At 31.4% G+C, this 22,486-nt stretch overlaps 1 protein-coding gene across 1 annotated transcript in view; it reads right to left on the bottom strand.

The window, feature by feature from the left end:
- Window positions 1-2,898: 2,898 nt before the first annotated feature.
- The window catches only part of LOC106639711 (farnesol dehydrogenase), a 157,355-nt gene continuing 137,767 nt past the window's right edge, over window positions 2,899-22,486 (bottom strand). Inside the window, exons 3-5 of the mRNA XM_014353464.2 lie at window positions 3,782-3,908; window positions 3,537-3,666; window positions 2,899-3,350 (exon numbers count right to left, since the gene is read on the bottom strand). Of these exons, the coding sequence (XP_014208950.2) occupies window positions 3,174-3,350; window positions 3,537-3,666; window positions 3,782-3,908 (434 nt within the window). The 3' untranslated portion in view covers window positions 2,899-3,173. The remainder of the gene's footprint in view (window positions 3,351-3,536; window positions 3,667-3,781; window positions 3,909-22,486) is intronic.

Here is a 22,486-nt window from a genome sequence, read left to right on the forward strand (position 1 = left end):
TTGCTTTTACTTGGACAGAGCACTTTTAAGATGTGTGTATTTTTTATGATCTTAGGAGCACTAAAAACGACTAGCATTATTAAAAATCATTTTAATTAAGCCATAAGATGTGCATTGCACCAACCACAATGAAACCATACTGTTCTCTTCTTACCTTTATGAAAGCTCTCTCCCTGTTTCTCGCTACAATTCCCAACATTCTGTGAAAAATTATCAAAATGTGGGTCAAGAAATGTCCTAGTTACTCATTAAGCAGCCCAGTTTCTTGTGAGCCTAAGTGGTGAAGGAGATAGGATGGTTTTGATGAAGGGCAACTGCGATTTTCTTTTGTAAGTGGTTTGGAATAAAGTATCTAACAATAATTAGGGAGTGCGCTGTGACTTTGTGAAAAGTTCTTTTTGTAGCGACCCCTTCATTGACAATTTAAAAGAAAAATCACTATTTAAGGACACACTATCTTAAATAATTAAAGAATCAAAAGGGAACATACCTGGATATTATTATTAATAAAGATCCAACACTTCACTCGATAATTTAAGCAAAATAATTGTTTGGCTTGTGTGTGCAATTATATTGTACCTATACATGCATACGCACTTTCTCTATGCCAAGAAATTTAAACTGCTTACTAAAATTTAAACTCAGTGACTGTTTCATAAAGCGTGGTGTGCATTTAAAAATAAAACAAAGCATAGTAAGGAAAAGTAAGGCAATCGCTCTTTACTTGATCGCTCGCTGTAACTCATCAGTGTGGCGTGCTAGCGATCTAGCCACATACGAAAACAAAACTGAAGTGCGCTCGTGCGTTTGTGTGTGTGTGTGCAAGTTATATAAAACCTACATATGCAAACGTACCTTCTCCGTGCCGAATAAGTTTAAGCATTAAAAAAAAAATACAAGGAATAGCAGAAAAAAGGGAAGAGAATCGGTTTGTTCTCGCTTTTAGTGGGAAGTCATTAGTGCTACTTGCTAGTGATTTAGCCATAGACGAACACTTGCACTAGTACGTATTACTATAATGCTGGCGAACTTTATGTATAAGGTTGGGAAAATGGCACGTATTTTCTATCATATGCCAATAATACATCAGTTAATGTAATCACCCAAAATGGCTTATCCACTTGTGCAATAGAAAAATTTAGTAACTATTTATGGTACTTGAAACTAGAATTAGCAGCTACACCCTTTTTTGACTCCAATTAATCAAATGAAGAAAAACTTAGTTTGTGTGAAGCTTTTACGTCAGATTATTCTTTTTTTTTAATACGTGTATTTTATAAATTGTTTTTACAGTTCTGAAAATTCTTTAGAATCATAAATCAAGTGGTAAACAATATAGCTGAAAGAAAATTAAAACTGAAGACTGGTTATGACGAAACTATAACTCAAGATAAACAGAAAAGGTAATATTAGTCTAAAGTTGTGCAAGATGATCCCAGTATCTTATCCAAATCGTAAGAATCAAATTTTGATTTTAACGATTAAAAGTATTGTTAGTATTTTAACATAGGCGCTACATTCAATACAATAGTTATTTACGTCACAAGTGCGGAAAAGACGATTTCCCGCACGAGTCGTGATTGACTCGCACGAGTGGCCGGAGTTGACGGGAACGAGTACCAGTTGAGCACACGAGTGTGATCGCACGGCACGAGTTACCGTCACCGACCACGAGTGTGAGTCTATCACACGAGTGCGAGAAATCGTCCCACACGAGTTGCGTACAAGTTTTTTCGCAATAAATGTGCACTGATATTAGTGTGGAAAATTGATTTTCCCACATAGTGTGCGGAAAAACCTTTGCCGCACACCTTTTCCGCATACGAGAAAACACCTATTTTCTGCACACTATTGCGAAAAGTTGTTGTAATACGATAAAAGAAAATTTTAACTCGTGATTTGTGTTTGTTAACAAAGTTTTTAAGGAAATTCTCTTGTTAACCTTTTTTTTTCTCACAAGAATTTATCAAAATAAAAAAAAAAAAATTACAATCATCCTACCACAAAAATCAATGAATTATGTAAAAAAATAATCTTCATGCCAATTTATAATGTTTTCTTAATTTTACTACAAGAGTTAATTTATGATTCTAACAGTTTTAATATAAAAATATAGTAAATTCTTTATTTTTAAAAATTTTCAAATCTAATGATAATTATAGCTCTTCAATTTTTCGGTTAGTTTATTGATGAAAACTAATAATTTCATTAGATTAAGCGGTAAAAATTGTAGAAGATAAGTGGTTTTTAAAAAAATTTGTCTCCATTAGATGTTTTTCAAGAGCTTTTTTTATTTGGAATAGAAAATTTTTTTTTTTTTTAGATAGAAAAATTTTACTTGTGCAAGTCTCCGTAATAAGCATTGATTTGATGTCAACTGCTTATAGTTGCTGCTCTTTAAAGTTTGCGTTGAGTAGCTGAGATAAAAATCATCGTTTTGTGCCACCGTTGTAGATTGGAGTTGTTGTCTGTAAATTTTAACTAATAACCACCGTAAAACTCACCCATTGCGTGCACAAATTTGCTGAAAGAGTAGAGATCAACAAATCCTATAAGTAATTTTTTTGTTTTTGAGATTCAATTTCCTTCAAATAAAGTGTATTTATTTCTGGAACACAGACTTTTCTTGTGCAATATATTTGAAATTCTGAATGCTATTTTCTTGCACCTTACTAATAAATGTAGAAGAAGTTGTTTTGAAGTTATCGTAATAGTGTATTAGTAGACCGATGTAGGTAAATCCTAATAACTTCTAAAACTAACATTCATGGATTGAAAGAAAAAAAAAGTTTGTAAATCATTGCTGCAGTGATTTTTTGTTTTTATAAATAAAATTTCAATGTCATAAAATTATTCATGATAAAAAATAAAAAGTAAAGTAGACGTACTAGAGTGGATGACATTTTATTATCAATCAGTCAATACTTGTCAATTTAAAACTATTTATTAAAATATTTTATATCATAATATATTTTTAATAAGTGCGTGAAGCACATCTGATCCGCATAATTATAAAATTTTATGGTAACACTTTTGTTTGCTTTAAAAAATTAAGAAAATATCATTCCAGTACAATATATAACATTTAAGTATTTATTTAACCCGTATGTTTTGTGAGGCATGCGTATGTTTTATTTTATCCACACATTTACTATTCTTTAATAATAATGTCATCAGAAGTTAGCTTGAAGAGTCAATTCATTTATTTCTAGTTGTTCTGGTACTCTAAGTACATGTATTATAGCATCTGCAACATCTTCTGGTTCTAGTGCTGGGTTATGTAAATAGTTATAATCAACAGCGCCAGCTACACTCATCATTATTGTTTTGGTAAGACCTGGACTGACACTCTAGAATGAATATGTATACAAATTTAATACATTCGTTTTTTTATCTATTTATTTATCATTATTTTTTTTTTTTGTTATACATATTTAAACGTAAAGAAAAACTATTTTTCGAAGCTCATAACTTCTTAAAATAGGTATCTAAGTCATTTTATATGTTAAAGATAATGATTTTTGACAAGCACTTACTGTGACACGAATGTTCAAACCACACAAACTATTTCTTAACGTCTCTGATAAAGCTGTAACTGCAAACTTAGTAGCAGGGTAAATGTTAAATGATACAAGGCCTGGCTCAGGAACAATGTGACCTAAAATACTGATTACACAAAATTTATATTTACATTTCTAAATATACATGCTTACTTACATGCATTCATGTAAATAAAAATAATAAATTTACTTTAAGGTTATTTTGCTGTTACTTAAAGTACCTGTTAACATTTATGATGTGAGCTTCTTTTTTGTTCTCTTTCATTAATTCTATGGCTCTTTTGGTACAGTAAATTAAGCCTTTAAAGTTAACATCAATTATCTTATCTAATTCAGCAGACGTAGCATCTTTAATTAGAAAAAAGACACTGATAAATACACATGGGATATGTAAACAATAATGAAAAATAACAATTGGAGAAATTCTTCAAGTGCATGCTAATAGTCATTTATAATTGAGGTAAGGAATTTTTTGTTTACTTATTTAAGCAAGATATACTACATGAGTTAGAGGAATTTCGAAAAATAATTAAATTATTGTAAATAAAAATTATTTAATAAATTGTTCAGTAAAGTTTTAACCTAATTAACTGTAAATAAAATAAATAGTTACAAAAATTCAAAAACATTTTTCCATAGTCATGTGCACGCATAGCCTTCAAATATTAAACAGTACGCCGTATCTAATAAATAAAGGTAGAAAGACATCTATAATTATAATTCTTGTAGGTTCTAAGAAGGAGAAGTATCGTAGCGTACATATAGGTATGAATATTAAAACAAAACTTTAATCTTTAGTGTTCTTAATATACGAGGTGTGTTTTAAGAGCAAGGTGATTTTTATTGAAATAAAGTATTCATTTTCTTATCAATGTTCATGCTGTCCCCTTTCAAGTAATCACTTCCAGATATAATACACTCGTGCCAACGCTCTTTTCAATCCTCAAAGCTATTTTCACAAGCTTTTTTCGTATACGTAGGCAACTGATCGCCTAGTGGACTTGAACTTTTTTTTTGGAAGAATGAGTGAAAACTAGATTTAACAGTTTTTAATTAAAATTTCCAAGTTTATATTTTCAAGTTTATACGATAAGAGAACAAATAATAATAACTGGCCCTTCTCCTTAAGAGTGACAAATTTAACAAAACAAGAATAATCGTTTTCAGACAACGATATAAAAAGTCATAACATTTCTTACCCAAATGTTTGTGTGATCGTATACGGGGTTAAGACAACCTCCATTTTTTATATCTTTCTTCCGTTCTGAACCTCATAAGACGAGCAAGTGGCGCGGTCAATACCTGACCTCCTCTTTCAATTGTCGGGCGTGCAGTACACATGTAATGATTTCATTATTACTATTTTTAACATTTGAGTGCTTTCCTTATAAAATTAAAAGGAGAATAAACGAGGAACGAATCATAACGTTATATCAGGAACATTCTCCCCCTCGTGTAAAACTAATGAGTTTTGTACTTCAGAAATTAGTATTAATATTCTTGTTATTCTTATAAATAATTATTTAATTTGCAGTATATACTTTTACCACCTTAACTTGCTTGACGAAAGATAAATTTCTCATGCTTTTTTACGGCCGCAAAAACCGTGTAATTGAAGATTGTCGCAATTTTATTTCTGCTCCAATATTTCAACACTCGGTGGCTGCTCGAAGGCAACGCCTGTGTTACGTTTGTTTAAGAAACGGTCAAATGCATGAGAAATGCGAGAAAAAGCGATGAAAATTATGTTAAACAGATCATCATGTTTTTTTGCACATTGAAAAACCATTGAATCACTCACAGTATAATTCCAGTAGTGCTAGCATCGGAAAACCGGTTAATATTGTGAACACGTTAGGTTGACTAAATAAAAAAGTATTAAAAATAATTTCAGTTCTTAAGAGTGGCCCGAGGCTTTCAAAAATCATTCATGCAATTTTGAATGTATGCCTAACCGTATGTTCAATAAATTCTTAAATTTTGAATGAGTTAGGAGTAAAGAGTTCGTCCATAAATGTTCGTTTGAAAGACTTTAATGAAAATAGTCCGATAACTTTAGCTAGTAAGAAAGTAGATATTTTAATTAAAAGTAACGATTCATTTCATTTTTTAAAGAGCGTATTAGTCGTAAAAATTTAGCACTCCCTAAGCAAACATTAAGTGTTAGTTTATCGAATTTCTGTTTTGAAAAAACTGGGATTTCGATTAACTCATTTGATAATGTCCCTGATATGTTAATCGGTCACAGTCACAAAAATTTAATACTGATACAAAAGTATTATTGTTTTCAAGGAGACAACTTGTTTGCCTCTCGTTGCTTGCTTGGATGGTCAATCCATGCTCAGTGTGCTCACTTTTCTCAATAATGTATCATATATATATAGATATACTAGTGGGGCTCCGCCCCCCTGCGCGCTCCGTGCGCCAACCCCCCCTTTCATTGTGTTATAAGTGTAATTTTTTCGAAATAAGGTTTATATTAATATTTTTTAAAGCCTTAAAAAATGATCAAATTAATTGTTAGTATGAAAATAATATGTTGAAGTATATTTTACAGAATTCGGAAGACTATGGCATTTTTCGAAAATACTCGGGAATAAATTTTTTACGCTGGGGTATGATTACTGGTATGTTTTTAAAGAAATATGAAGAAAAAGCTGCTAATTTCAAATAAAAGTGGTAAAGTTTATATAGACAGAGAGATGTGACCTTGAATTTTTGTTGGTGAGCTTTATTAATTCTTCTAGCGGCTCCCTTTTTTAAATGAGCTGTCTATGCTGTATGTGTCAATAGATATTTCTAAGCTCTTATAACTATATATGCCCCCTGCGCGCTCTGCGCACCAACCCCCGTAATTGCAAATTAGATTTACGAAGTACGGAAAAATACCCGAATTATATTAATTGTTACTTAAAATTTATATATGTAATGAATGTATATTGATCATAATTAATTACATGAATTTTTAACAATCACTTTTTACTTTCCCTCACTAATAACAGCTATTTCTATGGAATTAGTAGAACACGATTTTCAAAACAATATAATTTTTGAAGAAGCATGTAACGTTATGCTGCCTTTTCAACTACGAAAATTTTTCGCATGGTTTATTATGTCTGAAAATTTTTTTGTTAATATTATTTGGAACAAATACAAAAAATTTTTCATTAAAAATTGTGAAGATGATCAAAATAAAGCTCTTTTACATTTAAACGAAATTTTTAATTCTGAAAATATGTCTTGTAACGATTTCAGTTTACCAGAACCAACAGAAACGATGAAAAAAAATTTTGATACTGACAATGATGAATGATTATTTTGTTCCATGAAATGTTTTTACAACTCAATCATCAATGATCAATGTAGAATTTTTCAAGAAATAATAAAATTAAAAAAAAAATTTTTTTCATCGATGGTCCTGGTGGATCTGGAAAAACTTTTCTATACAAAAGATTAATTTATTATTTCATATCAATTGAAAAAAGATTCTTTCAATGGCTTGGACAGGTATTGCTTCTATTCTGCTTCCAAAGGGAATGACCACTTACAGAACTTTCAGACTTCCTTTGGAATTAAGCACTATAGAAAGTGCATTCTTCCAGTTTGAGCCAGATAAACAAAAATTACGTAATGTAAAAGTAATTATTTGGGATGAAGCTTCTATGGTACCGAAAAAAGCGTTAGAAATCGTTGATAGGACTTTAAAAGATTTATCTAGTGGTAATAAACCTTTTGAAAATAAAATAATAATCTTAGGTGGAGACTTTCGTCAAATCCTCCCAGTAGTAAAAAACGGAAGCAAAATTACTATTGTTCAAGAAACCATAAAATTTTCCAATTTTTGGCCTTTAGTTAATATTTTCTATTTAAAAAATAATATACGTTCAGTTGAAAAGAAATTGTCTTCATTGCTAGTGGATATAGGAGAAGGCAAAATTAAAACTTTTACAATTCCTCAGACATTGAAAACAAATGATATATATTCTTAAATTTTTAATAATAATGATGATTCTTCTATAAGTAAAGCTATATTAATATCTCACAATAAATAAACTCAATTTTTGAACAAAAAAATTTAAAATAATATGGTAGGAATATTAGTAACGTACTATAGGATTGATAAAGCAAATCACAAAGGAGTAGATGAATTAGACGATGATATTTATACTAATTTCTCTACAGAATATTTAAATAGTAGTAAAAAAAGTCTTTTTACACGAATTAGATTTAAAAATCAACGCTACTGTTATGTTAATACGAAACTTAAACATATCTGAAGGACTTTGCAATGGTACAAGATTATGAATTACAAAATTATTCAAATACAGCATCGAAACTGGAATAATCTCAGTGCATAGTATGAGATTTCTGCTCATCAGCCGTATGTATGATCAACATAGAGCAACAGCAATAAAATTCGTATTTCAAGTCAACATCAAGACTTGTGTCTTATACCATCTAGAGGTTTTTCACATGTTTATGGAAAATTAGTCATAGCAGATAAAAATATAGCATTAAAAAATACTTTATTCAAAAGTAACACCACATGCCTCTTAATTAAACAAATAAGAAATAAGATGAATGCTATATGGGCGAACGAGTGTTAAAATGTTGAATATAAAATATTTATATAAAATTAGATATCACCTTTTCCTAATAAAAAATTTGTCATACATGCAAGTAAACCTGGTATTAAAAGAAAATGATGGTTTTAGTTACAATAACGGCTACTGTCATATCATGCTTCTACTTAATATGATTTAAGAATTTTCTGAAAACTATCGTAAGATAGTTTTTCGTGTAAAGGCTTTTTAAGGTGATAACAAACATAATTACATAGAAAACATAATTGCTTATTACAGAAATATTAAAAAGATGTCAGTCATAAAAATAAACTTTCTTTTTGTATGAATTTTATGGATAATACGAGGTCTGTCCAGAAAGTATCGGACCTACCTCCACAACTCTGCGCTGGTGTTATTTTTCATCATTCAGTCAGTATCCTGTCAAGTCATCCCCATGTAATTGAACAACACGATTCTAGCGATATTTCCACTTTCCGAAACAGTATTGGAACTCACTTTTAGTTTTCTGGTCACATTATTCTCAACCGTCGTTTTGCTATCAAAACATTGTCCTTCAAGTGGTTTTTTCAGTTCTGGAAACAGCAAAAAGTCACAGGTTGCTATGTTGAAACTGTACGGAGGTTGTCACAGAAATGCGAGACTATGTTTAGTTAAAAACTGTTGCACAAGATTCGATACATGCACTGGCGTATTATCATGATGAACGAGCCAGTCACTACTTAATCATAAGTTCAAGTGTTGTCTTTTCACTGATTTACGCAAATGTTTTAAAACTTCAACGTAAAATTCTTTATTGATTGTCCGATCTGAATAAAAGCTTTCTATCTAATTTTGTATCTCTTTCTGATTTCAGCTTCAATAATACATTTTAACAATGCAGTTGCTTTCATCCTTGTACTTATGACTACATTAGCTAGATTTGGATATTCATGAACATAACTATTGCTGTAGTTTTCATTGGGTAGAAGGCCATTTCAAATACTGTTTGGAATTAAACTAGGAAAACATGATAAAATGTTTATATAATTCCTTATATAGTTGTTACGTTAGTCATTAAGTTATATCGTACTTGTTTTGTGCGATTGAAATTTCTACTAAAACTTTTTAAACAAATCGTACTTTTTGACCTTTTTTAACAATTTCAAACGCTTCATCCCAAATGATTGAATACACTTTTCTGAATACATTTTTTCCTGATACCAATTAAAAAAACCGTTACAAGATTAACAAAATCAAAAAGCAAATAAAAGTTTGTTTACCTAGTCATTTTTTTCAAACTTAATACAGATGTGATACTCGTCCAAGACATTGGTATTATTTTTTTCTTTGAGAAATGAGATAATAAATGAATGTTCTTTATAGAAAGATTTTAGCTGAACCTCCAGAACAAACAAGAGAAAAATTTTGTATTAGTCTGCTGACATATTATTTCAAAAATATTTTTTTGATTATTATTTAACTTAAGATTTATCTAATTAAATATGTATCTTGTTACTCAAAAAGTCTGACTTTTTAGTATCATGATTTTAGTTAAAGTAACTTACTTTTCGATTGAGTAAAATAAGTGATAATCATCATATACTTTATTTAAAAAAATTCAATTTATGTGTAGAAGACCTCAGATTGTTTTAGAATAAACAAAATACTCTGTTAAATAAAATTCATATTTTTTTCCTATAACAGTGCTGCAGATGCTGTCTGAAAATGGAAACTACGAAAAAATTGTCATAATTTTATAGGAAGCACAATGATCATAGCTTTCTTAAGAATTTTGTCAATTTAAGCATCATGATCAATTAAACTCATAGTAATTGCTGTATCTTTTAACGTTATATATTTATTATTTTGATGTTTTTTAAACTTTTTAAAAATGTTGCTCTACAATTTCCAGTTAATCACTTAAAAAAAGTTTTACCTATGAGCTTCAAAAATACTGTCTTCACTCAACCTATTGCTATATTTCCTTTCAGGTTTTTTGCCAAATAATGAAGTTATTTTTGAAAATATTATTAAAGTTTAACATTTTTTGCATATTTTATAAAATTATTAATTTTATTAAATTAAAACTAAAATGTTGAGAGTGTCTGATGATAGTAGTAAGGAGGATAATTAAAAATAAGAAAAAACACCTTCTAAAATACTTTTTAAAAAAAGTACCCATTATCTACATCTGAGGCAGTTGTAGCACAAAGCTTAATATATGTCTTTATATTGATGAAGTTTTATATTGATGTAAGTATTTATATGATAGATAAGCTTCCTATCCACCTACAGCTAACCCTATTACCCCTTGCAACCCCTGTTTGTTTTTGTCCACACCGGTCCTCCTTTTTTTTGTCCTTTTGTCAATTTTTTGCCACCCATTTATCAAGCTAGTAGATTTTCGCACCGCCTTCTAGTAAAACGGGATCAATAGTTGTATAATAATTCTGTATAACAAATATACATTCTTAATTAATTTTAATTTTGAGATATTGCAACATGGTGCATGGGCTCTTGAAAAGAATAACAATAAAATTATAAAGCTATTGCAATATCATCATAGTATAGTATTCTAATGTGAAGTTTGTACAGTTAAACATAGTATAATGTATTTCAGATCTAAGGATCTTAAGAGTGGCTGAGATCCCCCATCAATCGCTGTTCGTCCCTGTATGCCTCTGGCATTTCCTACATCTTTTGTATTTAAAAAGTTGCTGTTAAAATTTTCAAAAACTAAATATCATTTCGTTTCAAAAACTATTGGTTCAACATTTTTTTGTAAAACAATATTTTGTATCCTAAATTGACTGTCTAACTCCTTTTGTATGTATATTTTTTTTGGATTTTTACTCGTACAAATATAAATTATTTTTGATAGAAAACAAAAAGTAATGATTAAGAATTTCTCGTACTAGAGTATTGTGTATAGTAAATACTTTAGTTCCAACAGCTCTACCTCTAATAATTTTTGCTTGAATATTGTACTTAAATAATTTTAAAATTTCTAGTATTTTTTCATTACACACCCATCTAATATGCCTTTTTAAATAAATTTCTAATGAACATCACTGTTAAATTTGTTTTCAAATGTTGTTTATAAAGCAGAAAACCTTCATTTATATTATTCGAAACTTCTAGAAAAAATTTTAAATGCTTATCATTATCAGTTTAATCGAAAACCTAATGAGTTGCACAGTCGATGCTTTAATGAATTATATCATCACCTTTAATATTATTCAAAACTTCTTCATTTAATGAAATAATATATTATGTGTTGTTCAAATAACATTGTCTGACACGTTTATTGTTTCTTCTATTATTGATGATCTACAACTGTTTTTTTTTATTGTTGGTAAAATTTGACGGAAATCACAGTCTAATATTATTAGTTTTTCTACAAATGGTTTATCACAAAATAGGGTCCCCCCCGTCCCAAGTCTCACTAAATGAGACACCGTAGTGTATTGACGTGTAATATGAAACCTTTTCAGTTATAAATTTTACATCTATGTCTGACACTTTTCAGAAAAAAATCTTTTTATTAAAAACTTATGTGTTCAAAATCCATACAGTTTATTTGGCCGAGTAAAATACTATAAAAGTAAAAAAAATATAATTATGTTGAAAAGTACCGTGCATTTCTAATGCCATAAAATTAACGTTGTCCCTAAAAGGCCGTTGATTTGCAGTTTCTCCGTATAATCTATAAACAGGGCTATTTCTTAAAGCTGTCAAGATTTAAAACTCACAAAAATATGTAATTAAAAGTAAATTTTGTCTCTTATCTCACAACTTTATTACCACAGCATTGAAGTCCTGGAGCTTAATCTTTACATTTTATGTCACCACAAAAATACAAATACATATTCAAACTATTTAAAAATCTGGAAGATTCAAGAGATAACTATGAGAGTTACAGTAAAAATCTTATCTCTCACTTGATAAATTTTTTTTTCATCGATTTTGAAGCTGCTTTAATCTCGATGAATATTCAGTGCCATTTTATTGATGCCTAAAATTGTATTTGTAAGATGCATTTGGGGTTTTCCTTCCAATTCGACTTTTTGCGACTTTTGGCATTGTTAAGACTTTTGTGAGCCCTGAAGGCTATTTTTTTTAACTTTATTGGGTTGCAATATATTTGTTAGCAAGGTAGTTCGACGTCCCATGACCATAAAAATGACCGGTGAGCTTTTTGAGTAAACCCTTTCTTGACTAAAGTTTCCAGCAAATGTGATTGCTTCTATATTTTAGAATGATTTTCTCTGCCCTGTCATAGTACCACCACACTAATCAGAAGTAAAACTACAACGTTTCAAGCTTTGGAGCTTGTTGTAGAGCTTTTTCCCAACATCTCCTGGCATAAAGTCGAAGATGTTGGTGTCTAAAGCACCTTTTTTGGGGGGGACTCAGTTGTCTTGGTAATCTAAGGTGGAGAGATTGCCCGTTAGAGACGGCCCTGCTGGCTCAAGTTTATTTTTTCTTCATAGCTGTTTAGTTCTCTCAGTGCAGACCTGGAGAGAATTGATAAGTCCTGGTTGAATGCTTCGAGTCGAGAGGGTAGTATAGGGTCATCGGTCATTAGGATTCCCAGCCTTTCGACGAACAATTTCACTCGTGACGTCTTTCAGTAAATAACTGACTTGGTTTAATAGTGGCTATCCTTCCATATTCTGTTAGTTATCTACATAATTGATTCTGGAAATGGTACGAAAAACTGTATTTGTTAGCAAGGTAGTTTGACCACTAAGAAGGAGGCCGTTGTGGCTGCCCGTATTTTTCAGAGCTGTCTTCCCCGACTTGCATTTGAAGTAGAAAGTTCTCTGACAGCTTACAGTGGGTGATTTTGATTTTTTTTCCTCAAAACCTAGTATCTTGCGAACATTGATAGATATAGAAGAAATCGTTTTTTTATTCTCTTTCTTTAATGGTAAAAAATAAAGAAAAACTATAAAGAGGTCAGTAAAATTTAAATCTAACCTACAAGTTTTTGGTAAACATCAATTTTTTATGATTTTTCGTCTGCTTTTTTGGTTTTAACTATAATTGGAATGAATTTTCGCTGATTCATGACTAACTTGAATAATTTTATTTCCTATTGAATATATACTTTATATATCTTAAAAGATAAAGATATACACAACTCTATAATAAAATTAAGTAAATGAAATATAAATGAATTTCTAACAAAAGACAATAACTCAACTCATTACCTGTTAGTGGGGTGTTGACGCGCAGGGGGGCAAAGCTCCACTAGTATACACATATATATACATGTATATAAGTGTGTGTATTTATACTTGTGGGATATAGTATGTGAGTAATCATGTGGTTTTTTATAATTAGGAGACCAGCATAAAGTTAATAAATAAGATATTACTTAATGAGCATTAGTTATAACTGGCTTGATACAAAAAAACATGCTAGTAGAAAACATCTGTAAATATATCAAAAAACATACACATACATACATTAATACGTATATTTAAGAAGTCAGGACTTTCTGTATAAGAGAAATCAAACGTTCATAAAACTTGCTATGTTTAAAGCCAAGTTACCCAAAGTAAAGGATTTTATATATATATATATATATATATATATATATATATTTAGATAAATATAGGTACGTATATTTTCATTTATATAGACACGTTCTATATTCTGTCAGCTGGTTTTAATAAATGACATTCATAAAAACTGTATGATTTACTGTAATCTGGGATATTGGATTGCAAAGCATATACATTTATATACATATACATACAAGTATAACAAAATACTTTCGTATACCTCTGTTCTGTATGATTTTTTGTACGGAATAAGAAAGATTGTACTTTTATTGTTGTGAGTATAGTAATAACTGTAAACGTTAATAATTTGTACTAAGTTTACATACATATATATATATATATATATACAGATACAAATGAGCGAATTTTAATGTCAGTATAAAGTATATATTAAATAAAAAATGAAATCATCAAAGTAAGTCATGAATCAGCGAAAATTGATTCCAATTGGAGTTAAAACCAAAGAAACAGACAGAAAATCATGAAAAATTGATGTTTACCATAAATTTGTAGGTTAGACTTAAATTTTACTGACCTAGATAGTTTTCCTTTATTTCTTATCATTAAAGAAAGAGAATAATAAAAGAATTTCTTATATATCTATTGATTTTCGCGAGATATTAGGTTTTGAGGAAAAAAATCAAAATCGCCCACTGTGCGGCTCCAGGCCAGATGGTTGAATAGCCTCAAAACTCTTAGGTGTTGGAGCAGGATATGCTCTGGCTAGGCACGTATCCTGGTATTCCCCCGTAGACGTTGACGTTCCGAGCGCCTATTTTTTTGTAGCACTCGATTATCTTGGCAATTTGGAGTAAAAACCGATTCATTTTGCTTGCCCATGAAAGGAGAGTGTCATCGGTAGCCGAGATGCCCAGCTCTACGATTAAAAACTCTGTTCTTCGTGTACTGCTGATGAACGACTGCGATAATCAAAAACTCGATGTAGCCTCTTATGACCACTCTTCATTATCTATGATTGCGGGTGGCGTCAATTTTAACTCAATGCTGCCTACCAGATCCTGCTGAACTCAACCGCAAAGCCAGCTTATTTTAGCAAAACTTTTAGCTTATTTATCTTTATTGATATCAACTTTTTCAAGAAAAAAACTATGCTAAAAGCATCTCGAAATCATCAAAAGTCAGTATGTAAAATTTCAGCAAAATTGGTTTAGTAGTTTTTGCGGTTAGCGATTACAACGGTTTTAGCGACTTTTTTTTTATATTAGTAAGATCATCACATCTGCTTTTTATAATACTTTTTGTCAGAAGCTTTGTCTAACGGTACGCTTTTTTAATACTCAAATCCAATGGCAGCTAGAAAGTACGAAGACTAGTTATGCTTTTAGGTACTGAAATTAAAGCATTACCTGTTCAAGCAGTTGACAAGAAAGTTTTATTCATGGACGTATAGGAATAAATCATAATTTTGTACAAACGTTTTTCACCAGAATCCCCTGGCCCATCAATAAAATACAATTTCATGTTATTTTAACAAATCATTTTGAAAATAAATGTTTGATCTTTATTAAATTTCTTGAAAATGGACTTTAAATTTAGAAACAACGCCAATTCCTTTGACGTTGTTACTTACATTGATTCAGGTAAACCAAAGCCAAAGCAAGAATTATTGTTTGATTGGAATGTGTCATTGAAGAATCTACAATGTATTGTTTCTCTTAGTTTTTAATGAAATATTCCATAAAACATTTTTTAAATTGATTCAAAACTCCATTAGCTTGAATGTTTTTATATAAAATGAACAACGCAACAAGCTTTCTCCATTGTAAAGGTAACGTAACGCTGCAAACTTCTTTAAAAATCAGTAAAATTCGTAAATCATGTTCAATCTACTTTATACTTGTAGCTGCTTCTTTATAAATATCATAATCTTAGGTGTACTTTAAACTTTAAAATGAAATCAGTCCTTTTATTTTAGTTGGAATTAATTTTAAGAACAAATGTTCTTTAATTTCAGGTAATATTTTTTTAAATATTTGTATTCTATGATCAGAATTTTGATAAGTTGAATGAAATATCAAAAAAATTGCTAATGAATCTAGTTTTCAGAAAGTAAAAAAAAAATCTCTTTCACATCTACCGAATAATTCAAATTCAAATTTGAAGTAGAAAATTAATCAAAGTAAGTTTTTCTTAATAATTAACACTAAAAGTTAATTAATACTTAAGCAAGTCAGTTAAGATTCTAGTCAAGTTTTACAGTGAATCTTAGTAAATTGTATACAAGTGCCGCAAACGTTAAAGATGAAGACTAATCAGTGATCATGGGCAGGTTTCTAGGCTTTGGAGCAGTAGACTGCAAGTATACTTTCTTTGCTAAAAAAGGGTGTATTCCGCTTTAACTGCCAGCATGGAGACACCTTAGTCATGGCGACACAAATGTAAAAGTAAATAACATAATTTAATTTTTATAGATTTTCCATTGCAAAGGTATTGAATCGCACGTTATATAATATTTCATTGTGCTGGTAATTTGAATAAATCATGAATGTATAAATTTTATTAAAATATTATCTAAATATATTGGTTTAACATTATAAAGTAAGTTTTTATGATTATTCGAAAGCTAATATAATTATTTTTACCTGCACTGGAACCACTTTTATACTGCAAATACTTTTCAGTTCTACTGAATATCTTTAGTTAAAAATTTTTTTTTAACGTATCAATTGAGTTTTAGAATATTTATTTAATATAACAGGAACAGAGGTTCATTAAAATAATATTTACATCAAAGCTTACAATAATATGAAGTTTTTAATAAATCCAAATTTTTTTACGTAAAGGTTGCGCATGGTCTTGGTTTTGAACAGATGGGCGTATTTTACTGAAATATTTGACATATTTCAAAAAAAAATATAAGAAAATTTTTGCCGTCACATGATCAATTGGGTCATGTTATTGTACATATATATTAATAGCGTTTAACCTATCATTATCGTTTGGCATTGTGCCGTTGTTATTCGTTATTTGCCGTCCCAAATGCCTGGCTCATAATTTCATTACATATTCTTAAGGCTGTTAAGTGCATCCTTTTTAACTGTGTGCCAACACTTTTTCGCTAAACTAACACTACTCTTATAGGTTCCGCCAGTTTCGTCCTATCTATTAGAGACTGCACCTTGAGCTTACAGTAGAAATCCTTTTAAACATTAAGTTGCCTGACGTGCACTCCCAAAGTATTTGCAGAATAACACACTATAACTTACTTATTGCAGGAGTGCATCTAGCGTATACTAAAGAAAACTTGTTAACTAAACTATTTACATTATTCTTAACGTTGATCAATAACTTAACTGCTAGTAGTGCTCAAGCCTGTTGTCGATTGAGATTGGTAGCACTGACTCCTAACACGTCTACTCCTGTAAGTTTTCCAGCCTCAGAACCTCGTTATTCCTATATTTCACTCGTTTGTTACCGATCCTACCACACTTGCAGTAGTAGATGTCTTCAGGGCAATCTCTTCGCCACTGTCAACTTTGCTTGCATACAAAGCAGGTGCTTAGTTTCATGCCCTTTTGCCCTTTCTAACTTATCATGTTTTCGTGTTTTCTTTTAAAATCAGAAAGTCTGTGAAATTTCGAATGAGAGCACAGTTTATTGGGCCCCAATAACTAGAGTGTAGATTTCTATATGCTCCATTGACTTGTTGTTCCAAAGTAATAAGAGGGTGAACTTAATCCATGAAGGCTCAAATTTTTAACACGTAGCTCACCACGTACTCATTTAGTCCTTGTATGCACCTATCAATTTCTCTCAATAGCTGCTCCTGCAACTGTCCAATCTTAAATTGTAGTCAAAAGGCATTTGCCATTTCCTAGATCGAACACCATAGAGATGTTTTCTTAGGGAACCAGTGGTTAGTCTTGGCATCCAGAGCTGCTGGTAAGGCTTGTACTACATCTTCTATTGTCAATCCATGTGTTAACGCACATTAACACAGCTTCCCTATAAATGCTTGTAGATTGTCCCTACTTGTATTGCGAAAGTCTATCCCTCATTTGTGAAATATATCTATTGTCCACAGTTCTTGCCTAAAATCTGTGTTATCCCATTGCGAAATTACTGAAATATACAGGTGATCTACTTGATATAAGCCCGGCTGCATGTAAATCTGCTGATCCTGTTCGTAACCCAAAATGTGTCTTATTAAGGTGTCATATGCATGTGCAAAAGAGAGTTGGCGTATTATTTCTAAAAAGTACTTGTAATCCCCACCATGTCTCAGTTCGTTAGAATTCTCAAGGTTAATTTACGGTACACGAAGAGGGAATTCACACGTTGAACGCATGGAGGTTAGCTGGCTTTCAGCGCATGCGGCTTCCCTTGCGTTGAAAGCACGAAGTTGTAGCACTGAAAGCATCGAGTATACCTGAGCGGTAAACGCAAGGAGCGTGATGGGTTTGACGCTCGGAATCTGTTGCGTTTGATTGGTGCTCAGCTGACGGTGTTGAAATGGTCCCATGACTCGACCTCGTGCGCTCCCCCTCTTTGGCTTCTGAACGTTCAATGCTACCACTGAACTGTAGAGAGCCTACCGTCAGAGTTAGGTGGCGCCAACGATTGACGCGTCGCCGTTCAATGCTGTATTGAACGCATACAGTGCAATCTTCTGCCTGTATAAAGTCGAGCTCAGGACTGTTATACCTCAAAGAGATGTTTGAACACAAATAGTCCAATCACCTAGGCTGTTTAAGTACCAAAACTTTTTCTGTGTGTTAATATAATAAATAAGATATTTAGTGTACTAAAGTGCTCATAGAGCTTTGTCTTTTATTTCCTTAAACGTTAGTGGCTACACTGTGAATATAGCCGTATATGAATTGGTAGTACACAATCTATAGATATGCAGAAAGCCACGTTGATGTATCTTTAAATCTATAAGGGCCCCAGTAAATAAAATATAAGAGGAAAAAGCTTTTTAAAGAAAATCAAAAGGTGATCTGATACGAGTCTCATTGTTCACCTTCAAATTTCGCTCCACACACACCTTCACACCCACAAACTTACACACACAGAGAGAAAGAGAGTTATATATGGTTTATATATGGTTTTATGTATGCATATTGCCGTTGGTGTAGTGTGTGCATGGTGGAAATATATGCATACACTACACCAATATATGTATAGTAACCAATACCTATATGTGTGTTCGTAACTTGTGTTCTTGAGGACAGAAGTGTGCAATTAGGGGCAAGTGTATACTATCTCCTTACTACTGTGTGTATGGGCACGTGTGTACATAATACAAACATAGGTAAACTAATATTATTATTTTAATAAAGTAAATTACTAAAAAAAGTTCGCATGCATGAGAGATTGATGCAAACAGCAAATATTGATTCAATTGATTTTTACAATATAATTTAACCTCTCAATGTTAAAAACTACGCCATATGTTAAAAAAAAATAGTAGGATACAAACGAAGAATTTATACAGGATTCTTAATAAGAAAAAAAAATATCATAGTACACAAAAAGAGAGGCGTTTTGGTATGTAAAAACAAAACGTTAATTTTGTGTTTTTTTGATGTGCTTTCATGAAATACAGGGGGGAAATTCAGAACAAAACTATATTACTATTAGAAAAGTATTGAGACAATGCAGGAATAATTTTTCATAGTCTTGTGTGCACATAACCTCTAAAAATTACAAAAATAAGCCATATCTGAAAAAGCAAGCAAGATAGACCAAAAATAACAATCTTTCCAGGTTTTTTTAAAAAAAGCCCAGCAGAATAATAAAGTAGAGCTTTGTTATGCAAAACTATAACCTCAAAGTTAGGTACTTTAGATGTTCCTCCATGAAATAAAAGGGGATAGAATTTTTAAAAATTATAGCACATTTACAAACGAATAAAAAATATACAGACTTTTCTTTCGTTCTTTAGCTGAAACGTAACCCTAAATATTATTTAAAAAACATAACATTGTTGATGTAAAAGTTGATAAAGGGACAAAAAATAATAATTTTTATGTTTGTCAACATGTATGCAAGGAATACAGCTTACAATATCAAGGGACATCAAGCCAAAAAATTAGTTGAACTGTAATGCGACCTTTTTTTGACGAACAAACGCTGGGACCAGTATCGTTGTCACACAATATTCTTAAGCAAATAGGCATTACCTAAAAATATATGTAAGAGGAGATGGCAAATATATAGAAAATCTTTCCCTCTCCCAGCCACGAGATGATGCAAACTAATTCTTAGAACTTATGTAAGTATTATCTCCTCTGGCCATTGTGGTGATGATAAAGAGACAAGATTTTCGGCTATTTAATTCCATGGCTTCCTTCGTGAGCAGTCAGTCAGTCAAATTCATTCGATAGTCAGTCTAGTTTAAGTGTATACCTAGAGTAACAGCCATAGTATAAAACCCACTATTACGTGCCATTGAAACCGAATATTGGTGGCCAGGCAGGTGGGAAAAGAAAAAAATGAGTTAAACAAATTAATCAAACGTCAACGCAGCGTTGTGTACCAGTTGGTGTAAGTGCTGATGGTCAAGCAGCTAGCCTTTATTGAAACGATTAATTAAGTGTCAACGCTACGTTGTGTATCAGTTGGTGAAGATAGTGACGGCCAGGCAACCAGCCTTTATCTTACAAAATCACTTAAGTATTATCTTGACGTTGTGTACCAGTTGGTTTATATGCCAAGCAACTGGCCTTTATTTAAACATTCAATTAAGTGTCACTATTACGTTGTGTGCCAGTTGGTTTGGATGCTGATGGCCAGGCCAAGTAGTCAACTAGCCTTTCTATAGTTATTAATCCTGTTCCTACCTCAGTGCTTCATTTTAAGCTCCTCCCTCATATGTCTTAAGACTATTAGGTGAAAGCTTAGGCCTAAATATAAAATTTACTGCTGCGCCATCTCCAACATAAAATAGGAAATTTTTGGCTGCTTGGGAAGGATAGATAGTGTTAGAGTTGCAGTAGCGATGACGTGTAGCACTTAGTGCAATAGGGGAAGTCATAACCACCTTAACAAAAATTTTTTTTATATATAAAAAAGGATTAGGGCAAAAAAAAAATCAATTGACCCTCTCTTTTACTTGTGTATATTTTATTTGTACGAGTTCAAAGTATTTTTTCAGTAAGGGAGTGTGAACTCAGTGAAGCTGCTAAAAAGTGGATTCAACAAGCACTGACTGAATCAGATAGGAAGCAAATTTTAAGGTACATTAAAAAATCGCAAAGGTGGAACAGTAATAACAGAAATAGAAGATTACTAGAGGAGTACCAAAGGCAAGGTGAATCTCAGAAACTATCTGAATAGAACCTAGATCTACCGGTACTACTTTGGCCAAAAGAAGAGAAGGTTGCGGTGAAATTAAGTAACCATAATAAACAGCCCTCCAACGATCAAATAGTCAACGACGTTGTTCTAACCATATCGTTACACATAAAGATAGTGTAGTCACCAGTGTTAAAAGGTACGCCATATGATCCCAACGCGTACGATCCTGGTTATCTGGAAATAGTGAGAGACACAGCTGTTGATCGTGAACTATGAGTGATAGAGTGGCAGCAAACGTTCTTGCCTGATTGCCTACAGCAGATAAAGTACGATTCAGTAATCACTCGTAAACAGCTAGAATACCCAATGACGCTGGGCAAGTGCTATGTAAGTGCGAGTGTGAATGAAAAACAAAAAAATTAATAACAGCTAATTCTTACTAACGAATCAGTGAAAATAAACTTTAAAAATGCATTCAGTGTGATTTGAAAATAATAATAACAGGAAGATAAAGATTTCTTTCTTTTTTTTTTTTTTTTTTAAGAATTTTAAGAATAAGTAGAACTAATGAATAAATCAGTTACTGGTATATAAAAGTTAAAAATAACTTAAAAAATCTTTTTTCTCTACCATAAAATAGAAGCAAAGTTAGTTTCAAAATACAATGCAGATTTTGTTTTCTTTCTGATCTGTGGTGCAAGCAGAATACTAGATTTGACTCTATAATGATGCGATTTTAGTATATTCATTTGTGTAGAGGCGTATCGAGTAATCTAAGACCTTGTTCATTTCAATATGTGGGCTAGGCCGGCTCTCCACAACGCCTCCCTCAGAAGTTCAAGTCGGAAGCTTGTATACTTTAAGTAGCACCTAACCCTACTAATAAACGAGTATAAGAATAAATATACTTTTTTTATAGTAAATTTTCAGGTTCAAAAAACTTTTTATTAATAAATGGTTGGAGAGCAGAAAAACACAGAAGTTGATTTTTCAAGAATGTACGGTTATTACAAAGGACAGTAATAATAAACGGGACAGTTTTAAATTGAAGAGTGGCTTAGAGCACTACTTTACCTCAAATTGAACAACATTTACTACTGAACAAATGCAAGTACAAAATATTGAAGCCCCATCACTACGGACCTATACCCACACTTGTAGTAGCACAAGTGCCCAAGCCAAATAGGCCCGCGTCTGACCAAGGTAATTAATTATGCGCCACGCAACGCATTTTTGTACATGTCCTACATATTATCGAACTAGATTAAATGATCTTGAAAATGACAGTGATTAAAATTGATTGTAAAAATGCAGATGATGCTAATAAGTTTTCAGGCATGAAATACTCAGTTTGTGTTTATCTCATAATACCTAAAAAAAAAAAAAAAAAAGTGTCCTAATAAACTAATTGACATTCAATAACGTGAGCATACTTGCTTGAAAAAAAGACAAAAATAAGATTGCTATAACTTAATCAATCGAACGATAAAAAGTAACTAAAAGCATTTGTGTAATTGAGAAAGTA

This window comes from Copidosoma floridanum, unplaced genomic scaffold (assembly GCF_036245765.1).
Source record: "Copidosoma floridanum isolate Cflo_tuat_1 unplaced genomic scaffold, Cflo_Japanese_pri ptg000004l, whole genome shotgun sequence".
Lineage (NCBI taxonomy): Eukaryota > Metazoa > Arthropoda > Insecta > Hymenoptera > Encyrtidae > Copidosoma > Copidosoma floridanum.